At 43.6% G+C, this 12820-nt stretch overlaps 2 protein-coding genes across 2 annotated transcripts in view; one reads left to right on the top strand and one right to left on the bottom strand.

The window, feature by feature from the left end:
* The window catches only part of T265_09158 (hypothetical protein), a gene marked incomplete at both ends in the record, with an annotated part of 68290 nt that overhangs the window by 47778 nt on the left and 7692 nt on the right, over nt 1-12820 (bottom strand). The window contains one exon of the mRNA XM_009175164.1: nt 5140-5770. Coding sequence (XP_009173428.1) covers nt 5140-5770 — 631 coding nt within the window. The remainder of the gene's footprint in view (nt 1-5139; nt 5771-12820) is intronic.
* T265_09157 (hypothetical protein) lies at nt 425-6577 on the top strand (the record flags this gene model as incomplete). Its single annotated transcript, XM_009175163.1, has 4 exons — nt 425-476; nt 4410-4560; nt 4685-4773; nt 6357-6577. 4 exons carry the CDS (start codon nt 425-427, stop codon nt 6575-6577), a joined length of 513 nt encoding a protein of 170 aa, XP_009173427.1.

The raw sequence follows: 12820 nt of genomic DNA, 5'->3' as shown, positions 1-12820 counted from the left end.
GTTCAAGACTTCGCCCGTAAAAGAATATTCAGAGTTTTCCGGTAGACCTGGGCAAATGGAAGCATAAAAATGTGAATAGCGAGAGTTAGATTTCCGATTCAAAGTGGTTGTCTGGCAGTTAGTTGATAATGCAAACAAAATAAATGTAATTTAGCTCCGTAATGCACTATTCGCAAGGTTGCTGAAAATTCTTCGACAGCCCATGACCGGTTTCGCCATTTTTGGGACTTATTAAGTAGGCGCAGTCCCCGAGTTTCCGTCAACCTTATATTCTACTTGAAACCGGTTGTGAGCTATCGAATTTTCTGCAACCCTATGAGTAGTGCATCGTCCATACAAATGTGTCGCGATATCTCGAATATCGTACCAAATGACACATGAGGCGGCCTGGTGCAGCACATTCAGTTGCCTGGGAACATCACAAATGAGAGATTCAGCTGAATTCCCGATGAGTCTCTCGCAAAAAAACTATTTGAGTGTATTTTGATCATTTAGCTCCGTTTAATGTGGATGTGTCGTTGCGTTCACTTAGACCAACCGTATTTGAATCGGCAATTTGGTTGGAAAAGAGCGCTGATGTAAAATTAGCAGAAAGCTTCGCTTAAGCCACTCAGTCGAAACTGCTTGCAAAGCACAGGGAAAAGACCACTCGTACACTTCACTTGCTTACGACAGAAAAACCTCAGTCAAATAGAACGCTCCCTCCAGGTTGTGTCCTTCAGAAAGACAAGTGGACTAGGTCGTATTAGCCAAACAAAAAGAGAGGAGCATTTGGAACAGACCATAGCGAAGGGCCATGCAGCGACCATTCCATTTTGGAAACACCGGTTCTCATCTGATCGCCGAATTTAAGCAACATTGGGTGACCGGCTAGTACGTAGTTCGAAATCAACCCTGGAATCCTGACTGCTGCTGTCTAGGCTTGGTTAACCCGGCAACAGCTCAGCCCTCCTGCTTCCTTCTAGTAACGTGAAGCCTAGGCCCTGAGTGTTACAGCTGAAAGATACTTCACTTATTATCACTACTGCTAATGAGCTCCACAGAAAAGAACAGCGCCAATTTTCTGTCTCGCAAGACGAACTGAAACAAGCCAATCCAAGTCCTAAGCGTTTGGGTGATCTTCTCCATGGCTAATACCATGTTCAAAACTAAAAGTTTTTTTCCACAACCCACTTTGTTGCAAAGCTCTGACCACTATAAAGTGGTCCATGGCAAAGTAATACCGTGAAACTGCCTGCTCCGATCGTTGCATAAGACAGCTGATGACCGGGAGGTTGAGCAAGCAGCTCCACCAAAACCGTGAACAGGCAAGCGAAGCAAATTGATGTGACACCGTATTATGGGAACTGTGAAGGTGGTAACAATGGTCCCATTTCAAACCAAATGATCAGTTGAAACTTGTGGGTCGTGGGTTGTAGCCTGGAAAATTATTGATAAGTTCGTAATCGGTTCTGTAGTACAAATAGCTTTTTCTATGCGTGACGGAAAGTCGGGTAATCGACCAGCCTACCCGAGCACTCTATGCCTGTGTTGCTGAAAGACTAACAAGCTAGGCATTGCGTGCGGGCAATATCTTCCTGCAACGTTTATGTGCAATATGATTCCGCTCTAGGGCATTCGGCGAAACAACGGCCCGCAGGCAAGTGTGCCAAATGAAAGCGCACAGTTACTGCGATCGGAGGAAAGATAACTCAAAAAATGAACGGCAATCGATTTATATGCAGAAAACTGCTGAAACGTTTTTGAAACTTTTTGACCGGTGATGATGTTGGAAACAAGGTACTGACCGACAATTATCATCTTAAATGAATCCGACCGATAATGGACTGAGTTCTGGACAAGTATTATTACTAGCACCATATGATGTCGCCGGATGTGAATGATAGCCACGAGGGATCGAAGCCCGAACACGGTTTTGCATAATCGTGTACCATTCAGCGTTCGTAAGAGTTGCTTCTACCGAGATTTCAGGCAATTTAAACGTTGCTTTGCTCAAATAGTCTATACTAAGCAGAGGATAATTTAGTTTGTTTCTATCGGAGTAATCAGTCTGAATACTACACCAATTTCACTGCTCGCCTCTTAGAAAACCTCACCTCGATATTGTTGAAATCTAGACGAGGCGTTATTCGAATTTAGCATTGACACCAACATCGGAGTAATTGTACGAACATCCAGAATTACGCTAGAAAAACCCACTTCTTGTCTGCGACACCAATTCAGTTAGTATCATTTATCGTATTGGGAGTTATGCTACTTCGAAAACAGTTTATCGTTTAACCTAATAGTTTTGTTTTGACGAGCATTTCGGTCGTAATCAGGACAACCACTTTACTGCAAAGTGTCAAATTTTTCAGTACACCCAGTGGGAAACAGTGCAGTTCTGCATGCGAACAGAGCAGGACTGGCCTATGGGACACAAGCCTTTCCATGTTTGGCTGCCATTATGTGAGACAATTACCAACAGGCATTTCCTGTAAGTCGAATAATTTCGATTTCGTTTCGCAGACAGCAACAAAACGTGTTAGAAAACGTGAGGGAAAAAGTGCAGATTAAATCAAGATTAATCTGACGTGGTTATGAAATAAACCGTCCTCAGCTCTTTTGGAAGATCGATGGAGATTTCTGCGAAGATTCAAGGCAGATTAATCTACGAAACAACAAGGATTGACAAGAAGTCTGAAACATCGAAAATAAACAAGCTAGATGAGCTGAAAGAATCAATAAGACGGTTGTTATGGACCACAGTCCCTTAATGCCTTTTTATTACCGTGAACGCCGGTCTGGATAGCCGCTTAATAGCTTGGAGCGCTTAACCAAACCAGAAAAGTCAATGAACGTGCGAGCCAGCTGCTCTATTCATCATTGTCGCTCACAAGTGGGTCAAAAAAGTAATACCAAGAATACAACTCACCTGTCAAGGGCGAGTGAAGAACAACCAATGAAATCTGTCTCAACTAAAAACGGTTATTCCATCGGCAGTTATGTAGTCCCGTTACGTTCGGAGCTGGTTATCCTAATAATACGAATACCTAGGTTCACGGTAGCAAAATAACAGTCTCTTAAGAGACGCGCATTCAGGTTATTCTGACGTACCATGCAAAGGTATAGGTAGGATAAATCGTGAATAAAAAGTTTCGAATACACTCATTCACTCCCGTTACATCGCGGAAACTGCCGAACTGCAGTAAGCCTCAACTCTAGCAACCCTGCTTACAGCAAACACATTTACAACGGAACCAATATGTTTGTCCCTGAATCACTTTTCCCATGTTGTACGGCCCATAAGGTGATTTGTTAGCGATTTTTGGCAACTGTTACTTTGGTCACACGAGTAGCAGAGGTTTGTCAGCGTCTATCGCACAGACCGATGGTATTTTTGATCAATAGGGAAAAATGTGAGAAAATTTAAGTTTTAAAACTTGGAAGTGGGATATTGAAAACGCACATATAGGAAAGTATTTGCATTCCAATAAGACATCGTAAACACCCTATCTGATTCCTTTGGATGAAGGTTAGTTTGGAAGAACTGACAACAATAACAAAAGATTGACCCATCTTTCATGGTACAACTGTGTCACATACATAATCAGCTGATACAAAAGAGCGTTTTGAAAAAGGGGTATGAACTAAACATCTGGTTTCGATAACTAACTGTAAACCTAGACTAAGTTACGTTCTCGTAGGCTTGCCTCAAGTGTTTTGGTGGGGCATTACGAAAGTGGGCTTGCATTCCTGTAGATTGTCACCCATTAAATTACTATTACGCCACAGTAACACCCATGCTAATGCACACGACATTTTAAACACTTTGAACAGGTTTAAAGACGGGGCCCACTGACCGCACAATGCTTTTATCTGCAAGCCTTTGCTAGCGGAATAAAACGTTTTACGCCAAAATATTGCGTTTTGTTGCGCATGTGCCCAAACCTCTGGCGGAATACTTTCCTAGCACCTCTGGGACCCCTGGAGGCCTAGATGGAGCTCAAAAATTTGGACCGTTACTCTGAACCCAGTTGCTTCTCTTTTAGTCCATCAGAGACACGTTGTGGCTTCCGAAAATGCAATTCGATTGTGAGAACACTGAGCGACTTTAAAGACCGGAACTTACCGTGAAGTTTGTAGTTTTTCGGCAATCGATAAACCATGGTATTCTCAAACGACTCTATATACAGCTGACGACTAATATTGAACAATGAAACAATCCAATTATCCCTGACAGCTCAAACTCAGTATGCTGTATGTGTTGTTTTATCTACTTAGTAAATATGATGGTGGATTTAAAGGAAATACAACTCTCATTTGCAAATCAATGTTTTTCACGGGAGACTCAAGTGAGTCTTTCGTTTATGATGTCCTCCAACCGAATGTGCTGCACAATGACCGCCTCGTGTTTCGATACATCGCAGAAACTACTAATAAGGCTGCTCGAAACTCTCTGACAACCAACGACCGGTTTCGTCCACGTAGGCACAGTCCCCGAGTTCCCGTCAACCCTATGTTCTACCTGAACCCAAATTGGGCAGATATCGACAAATACTCTCTTTCGCATATCAAACTGTAGAACAGCAGTTGAAGAACATCGTAAACGACAAATTCACTTGAGTATCCCGTGAAAACCGAACTGATCTGCAAACGGGTGTCTGTCACAATCAGCTCAATTTGGGTTCAAGTAGAACATAAGGTTGACGGGAACTCGGGGACTAGGCCTACCTATGAGCCCCAAAAAGGGCAAAACCGGTCGTTGGCTGTCGAAGAGTTTTCAACAACCTTGTGAGTAGTTCTCTTTACGGAAACACAACGCTCATATTGAAAGGGAATGTGAGTATTCCAGAGAGTCAAAGATGCTGATGACTGACAAGAGAATCTTTTATGTGGTTGATTTTGAGATAATTCATCGCATACGGCAAAGAAAATCCTAGGAAATTCTGCGAAAATGAGCTTTTGTACGGTGCTATAGCTATGGCTTCTCACTCTTACGATCGAACTCGCTCGGTTTTTTCAAATGTGCAATGAAGTGAACCAGTGTACTAACAGAAAACAAAAATTTGAAGCCCAATTTAAATTGATTGAGCAGTTGTGATGATCGATGCACAAAGCGATAGCAAAATAGGAATACGAAGAGAAAAATGTGAGTACCTGAGAAGCCTTCGTTTAGATCCACCAAAATCGGTTGGTTTTCCCAGTCATGAGTAACGAGAAGTTTTAAAAAGCGCAAAAATGCGGTCACAGGTGATCCAGTGGCACTGATTCGATTGGATGGATGCTGCACCGCAGAGTCGGTAGAAATCGGGTCGCAGAAGCCACCGGCGTATACGACCAGAAGTTCTACAGCTATTTCAGCCATTCGGGCGCCGGAATCCCACAGATTCTGCTCATCCCTCTTATCGGCCAGTTTAGCTACACCACTCTCTTCCTTAGTCTTGTAGGCCCTGTCGTAGACCAGATGACGAACTCCATCAAATTCAGCCTCAAACGGGCATGTGATGACAGGAAACCCGTGTGCGGACAACCAACGTTTGGCTAACCGACAAGCAGTCGGGAACACGTTGGTTCTACTTCGCGAAATACCGGCAAGCAAACCAGCGATCGTAGGCATGCTTTGGTTTAATCGGATCCAAGCCAACGAGCTAGGTGTCTGCACTGGTGACTTTACGGTGTCCGCCGCACTGGGTAGGCTGTGGTCGGGTTCTTTGGACTGCTCACCAATTTGTTGCAACAGACGAAGTTCACGTGGTTGGGCGATAGAGACACGAAACACGATTCCGTCCTGAACAATACAAATGTTGCGAAAAAACTCAGAGCGTTAGGGGTAAAGCAATCTAATGGAAAAATGGGGATCACCTCTGCTGCAACTCACCGCATATGAGAAAGAGAGTCATCTGCTAAACCCTGAAAAGCCTATGCACTTATTGGTGCATTCGAGGTGCACCGTCCATTAAGATGTAGTTCATCCGATTACCGTATCGTCCCTTTATTGAGAGGTTCGGTGAATAATTGGTAGATTGATGGTTGGGCAACACCAAACACGACTCAGTTCTGCTAGTTGAAAGAAAACCCACTGTCCCTCTGCCTTGAAACTCGATCAATCCGGCAATTTATTCAGTAAGCCTGAAGAAGCTTATGTCGAAAGCGGAGTGTTACTCAACAACAAATCCATCGACCGTTTGGCAAACTTTCGGTTCTAAACACTTCCGAAACTGACTGAGACGCCTCAACTTCTAATTATCCTCACCCTGTGAGCAAATCCAGCTAACGGCTTTAAACTGTTCGCCAGCAGCAGGAAGCGGTATAACTTGAAAAAAGGATAAGTCGAAAAATCTATCACTGTCACTGGCCACTGAACTGCACGCAAGGGACTGAAAAAAATCGTTCAGCTGTAGCACCCTTTCGGTACCTAACTGTCATGCCACCCGAAGGTTGCTCGAGGGCTGAGATACTGCCAGGTCGCCCAAGCCTAGACAGGGGAAGTCGAGTGGCAGAGGTCGGGTTCGAACCATGGACCTTCCGGTCAGTAACCACTGGGCCACTAACCACTGGGGCCATCTCGCCCCCCATGTTAAGGACTGATGTTTGATGAGATTGCTTGAACACAGGAAGTCGAGGTAACTTCAGTAGTTCGCTGAGAATTGACAAAAAAGTTTACAATAATATCAAACTTGCGAGAAAAAAATGAAAGTTGAAAAAATTCAGTTGAATACCGTCCCCACAACAAGTATAGTGCGGTGTGGGAAAGCTAATGATAAGGCTGGAAAAAGTGTGTTTAGACGGACAACCAGACAGATCGAAACGTTCTTGAATGATGCGAATTCAACGGGAATAAAATTGAAGAAAGTGTAAGGACGACCGACATCTCAGAACTCCCGCATTTAGACTGTCATCATAATCCACTGGGCATCAGTCCCACTGCGTATGGTCTGGGAAAGTACGACAATTCACATGTTGTTCTACTTTATTGATTATTCTGGAGACACAAAACCGGAAGGACGAGACGTCAGCCCCACCCCTTGCGTGGTCCAAGTTAACCGGCGGTAAATCGGAATATGCTACAAAGGCGAGTGTGTGTAGTTGCGTAATCGCCCCGGTCAACCCACAGCCTTCAAATGAAATAAATCATCGAAAGTGGGACTAAGCACAAAACGATAACTGTCGCTTATGGAAAATAAATATTCCAGTGCGTGTTAGACATCAAACGAAAATAGAATGCCTCGAATTTCTCAGAAAAACTATCAGTTTCGAATCAGCATAAAAATCGAACCCCTTTGGCATGCAAAACTTGCGTTTGCTTGCTCCATAAAACCTTATGAAAAGCTTGTGATGAACTACACTGGTACAAAAACATTCGCAAAAATCCCCTTTACAACAAACGTTGAAAGTTCAAAATTGATTGGTGAGGGCAGAGATGTAGGTCGAATAGTTTTAACTACGGCAGACAAAATATGACATTGGTTTTCGAGGTAAGTCGTGAAGCGCTTGTAAACCAAAAAACTATTGCCAGATATATTTTTCAACGTTCATTCAAAGCGAAACGATATCAGAACTGACGGGCGTTTTATCAGCTTCGTTGTCAAAAATCAACTGTTTTATTCTGAGTACACTCATCCCAACTGGTCAGCTGACTCACCATATTACGTTGAAGTGATCCAAGTATCGCCACCAGATATTCGTACAAATGGACGAGATGGCTCAAGTGGTTAGAGCGCGAATTCACTGACCGGAAGGTCTGTGGTTCGAGCCCGACCTCTGCATCTCAGCTTCCCCTGTCTAGGCTTGGGCAACCTGGCAATATCCTAGCCCTCGTGCTTCCTTCGCGTGGCATGGCAGCTAGGCACCGAAAGGGTGTTACAGCTGACTGTTTATCTTTTTTTATTATCTTATTCGTATAAAGTATACATGGAGCGACTAGCACAATGTAGTCGGACACAACGGAAACCGTCTTTGTGTAATTTTGCCAGTTCGTAGAATCTGGTTTGATTGTTCGATTTAAGTACGAGAAAAGAACCGCTAATGGTCTCTTCAGCCTTCGTCTAGTTTTGTTATAAGCGTCAACCGATTCTTCACAAGATTAGAGTTCACCGGTTTTCGTTCCTCAGGAATTCAGCAACCCTACGTCCCGCTTCTTTAGCCACTGTGAGTGGGCTGTTTAGATATGGCTTCGTGCGATGTTGAGATTTATGCCTTGTTGTAATACACACTTTTCAGCTCCATCTAAAGTTCATTCAGACATTTACTGAACAACTCATGTTAGCGAAGGTTTCTCCGCTACTTGGTGGTTGGCCTAATGAATTATGGGACGCCAAAAGTCCAGTCTTAGGAGCTTTAACCTGCTGGTTTTTCGATTCTAAGTGCAAGGAAATTGGACGTTTTCACGATTGTGTATAGTTGCACTACATGGGAGAACACATCAATTGCGAGTGTAGTCTATGACACGTTGTCTATGTCACACACTCGAGAGTTTCGGGTAAACCAGCAGAAAAGCAAAGGTTTCGATCAACGGACATAAACTGCATACCTGGGTTGTTCAAAGAGCGAGATAATCAAACTGGAGAGATCGGATCCCATGCAATTGCTGAAGAACATAGGGCCAACTTTGATGACGTTCATATCCTACAGCAAAATGTCGACTACGTTGTGCTGAATTTGTGCTTATTCACACGACACCGTGAAGGACCAGGTCTGACAGTGTTGTGCAAAAACGTGACCGACAATTCAGTCACAAGGCATACGTACTCACAACGTAACATACATAAGTTTCAAAGCGTGTATGGCTTCCAGCTGTATGTGTGCTTTTCAACTGACTGAAAACACGAAAGTTTTCACTCAGTTTCAATAGCACTCATTTGTTCATCAATAAAGTCCATCCTCGGGTTCCGGAATACTACTTGCAGTACTGGCAGTGTAAGTCAACAGCATGTTCACTACGAACCAACTAAACTGCCTAAACTCTTCCAGATTCTTCGAAATCATTTCGGAAATGACCAATCAGTACCCGTTCTCTCTCTCTCTCTTGAAAAGCCACCGGGCTTCCGAGTCAGACGTAGTGGATTCCTGTGTTCTGCCTTAACTAGACTGAACCTACTCAGAAACAGGAAACAGATCAGGTCAATCACTCATCATAGTTTGAACGACTGTTCCAACCGTATATGTACAGTCCTTAACCTGAACAAAACACAGCTACTGGTTTAAATGCTGTAAAACGCGAATCAAAGAATATCAAGCAAGATTTCGCCCTGACAACCGACTGATCGATAAAGCTTCTACACTAACTCAAGGTGTCGGCAACGTCACCAATACCGCCGATCAACGGTCATGGTCTTCCACTACCTCAAAGGAACTCTCACATTCATCAACAGGTCAACCCTTCTACATTTATTTTATCAAAGAGGGATGGCACTTCTTGCTTTCGCACTCCTGGCCATGTAAGGAATTACAGCAAACGGCCCAAAAGCCTTCCATAACTAGTGGGGTTCATGATTTGTTTCGGCTTAGCTGAACAAAACCTCTCCCCGAGTAATTTTTGCGCAAGCGATTTTCACTTCTGTTGAGTTTCCCAAGTTAGGCATAATCTTCGGATGAAAATTGTTATAAGATGCCATAAAGATAACTATGAGAAAATTGGACTATATTGGACATATTGGACTAAATTGGACATATTCACGTAAGCATCAGTTGGTGTCTACTAGAACGACAATTAGGATCGTTGTGATCGATGAGTTAATGAGACGAACGCTGAAAGGTTATCAAAACTCTTATGTGCAAATAGTTGCTGAAGAAAGCCTTGTCGATCTGGATTATGCAGACGACATCGCTGCCATCTTCGAAGAGAACGAGAAGGCGTAGGTATTTTTGGATGAACTGACCAAAGTCATCCCGTCGTTTGGCACCTAATTCGCACCCAAAAAATGTAGGGTCATGCTCATGGACATGCAGTCACTGGACACGCCACTTACAATCCAGAAAGAGGTACTGGAAATTTCGAATGGTTCTATGTATCTTGGAAGTTGTATTAGCTCCGAACGTAGTGTGACATATGAGCTCAATGCGCGAATCTGTAAGGCTCAAATGGTGTCTGTTAATTTGAGGCACCTATGGCGTCAAAGCGATATATTCTTGAATCTCAAGAAACGTGTGTATCAGGCACAGTACGGACTGTTTTGTTCTACGGCTGTGATACTTGGCCTGCTCGAGCAGCGGAACCAGGACGTCTTCAGGTTTTTGGCAACCGTTGTCTCAGAACCATAGCTCGTGTGGGTTAGTGTCGGAAAATCTGTAACAAGGTAATTGGAAAGTGAGCGTCCGGTTGTTCAACAGTGACTTCAATCGAATAATGTGTCCCGCACCAGAAGCTGCGTCAGTCAGGCCCCCTATCGCGTATGCCGAACCACGCTGTTTCCGTGCCTAATTCAGAGTGGCGGAAGAATACAGGTGGCCAACCTTTCACCTAACAGAGGGGTATAAAATGATTACGAAAAGTTTCCATGCTGTCGGTGCGAATTGCCTTCCAGGATGTAGACTGCATGATCCCCACACCGCGTGGTTAGAAACGCTGCAAGATACGGCCACTAATCGACTTCACTCGCATTCTTGTAGTCAATTTTTAACCAGATTGCCTGAATGAGTGTCTGGAGGTGTAGGCACCTCATGATGATTGTGATAGGCTAGCACTAAGTCGCATCACCATCTACTTTTATCCTTTTCTTTACAATATGGCTTTCAAATAGACCACGCCAGTACCGCAGTAAAACATCGGTGTCATACTGACGATGATGATAACGATCATCAGACGGTATTTCGGATTTTGCATCTTCTATTATCCTCAAAAGCAAGGCTTACGTTGTTATTGAATCGTAAAGCAAGGCTTACGTTGTTGTGTATTGAATCGTGACTACCTCTTGAGTTATGTAACTAAAAATCGGTTGAAGATAAACACGCCAAAGTACAGGTACAGTCAGCTTGAGAACTCCGACATGTATCTTCTGTTTAAAAAAGGTAGTGAAATTAATCACTGGTTGAAAGTATATATATATATATATGTATATACATATATATATATGTTAGGGGGAGGGGCTAGTTGCGCCAAACCGTGTCCAGTTTGTCATCGACGTCACAATGGAATGAACATTTTAAAGGGTTTTTAATCTTGGTATTGAAATCCTACCAAGGAAAATCATACCAGGAAAAGACTAACGAACTTGAACAGCACGAATGCCAGAAGTGGTCACTTGTTTGAAACGAGTATGGCACCTTCAGAGTCAAATGCTATACTTCAGGATTTCCAATCCTCTTGAGTCTTTATGAGGAAAAGCTCGAGATTGTTGACCGGATTACTAACCTGGTGAGGAGCAAGCCGTGATTGCGTTTTGGCCGAAGTCAGAGCACGCAGTAGCAAGGTGAGCGCAATATTCTCCAACTTGCGTCAGCTGTGGCACCAAGGACGAATTTCGCCTAGGCTGATGACTCGCACATTGTGAAAACAATATTGCACTGCATGGTCTCCAAACATTTGCTGATCGGTACCTTCGTCACTTGGCAGGCGTAAGCCAGTTGCAATTTTCGCGATGAAACGGTGCGTATGATTGAGATGGCTAAACGGTTCATGCTAAAAGCTACTGACCATAATGTCGAATCACATCCTGACTAGCAGAGCGCTTTTGTCTAGGACTGAGCAACTTGGCATCATTTCAGCTCTCGCACTTCCATCGAGTTGCACTACAGGTGGACGACAGTTAGTCGGTCTGCCGAAAAGCACCATTTTCCACTCCTATACTGTCAGCAAACAGATTCCAGGTAGCAAACTATGATTTGGCCATGCGATGTAGGAATGGCTACAGCCGAACAGAGTGCAGTTGCATTTCCTTGGTTGGGTTCACTGAAATTCACCTTGATGTAGCCATAAATCTCACATTGCTTTGTGGAATTCAGCAAGGTATTTACTGTTGACACTGGTAAAGATCGTGAGACATTGCCTGGACAAAGTGATTTTGAGACCGTTCCATCCTGTTTTGCAGATGTAATGCAAAACATCACAGTTGTGTATTCCAGCTACTTCCCGATCCATATAAGTAGCCTAAATTTGATGCGACAGCAGCTTCCAGGCTCGAGATGTAGTGCTACATGCATCTTTTGGACGTACGCTATTCCTTTCTATCCAATGTGTTTGTGACACCTTGAAAATTCAGCTGATGCCAATGGTTGGAACAGTTTCGGAAGCAATGGGTGTGACCGGACGAAATATAACCCCGTTACGGGCAGATGCTGTTCTGTGTCCATTTCCACAAAAACGATTCCGTATCTGTCACTGATTCATCCCGAACGAATATTTGCATGGTTCTCGAACAGTTCTCAAACTTTAGTTGTGAATCACTCTGAGTAGATAGGATTCGTTAGTCGCTAACTTGGTTCTTTACTTGGGGCAATAGGGAAAAGTTGTAGTCCTGGTATGACTGACGGCTTTCGAACTAATCTGCCTGATGAGATGACTTATCAGCCACTATGGATGGAATGTAGCGACTGAGTTGTGGTCCTACTGTATTAAATATAATAAAATAAGATAATCGTTCAGCTGTAACAACCTCTTGGTGCCTAGCTACCACGCCACCCGAAGGGAGCACAAGGGCTTGGGTACTGCCAGGTTGTCCAGGATTAGACAGAAGTCGGGTTCGAATCACGGACGTTCTGGCGAGCATATTCGCGCTCCAAACAATGAGTCAAGTCGACCCTTTATAATTCAACATTATTTTGTAATACCTATACTACCGGTAGAATGGTAATCCAGTGATAGTTCTGATTATATATATATATATGTATGTGTATATATTCC

The sequence above is a fragment of the Opisthorchis viverrini genome, assembly GCF_000715545.1.
Source record: "Opisthorchis viverrini unplaced genomic scaffold opera_v5_262, whole genome shotgun sequence".
In the NCBI taxonomy this organism is placed as follows: domain Eukaryota; kingdom Metazoa; phylum Platyhelminthes; class Trematoda; order Opisthorchiida; family Opisthorchiidae; genus Opisthorchis; species Opisthorchis viverrini.
This window is presented reverse-complemented; position numbering and strand designations above follow the sequence as displayed.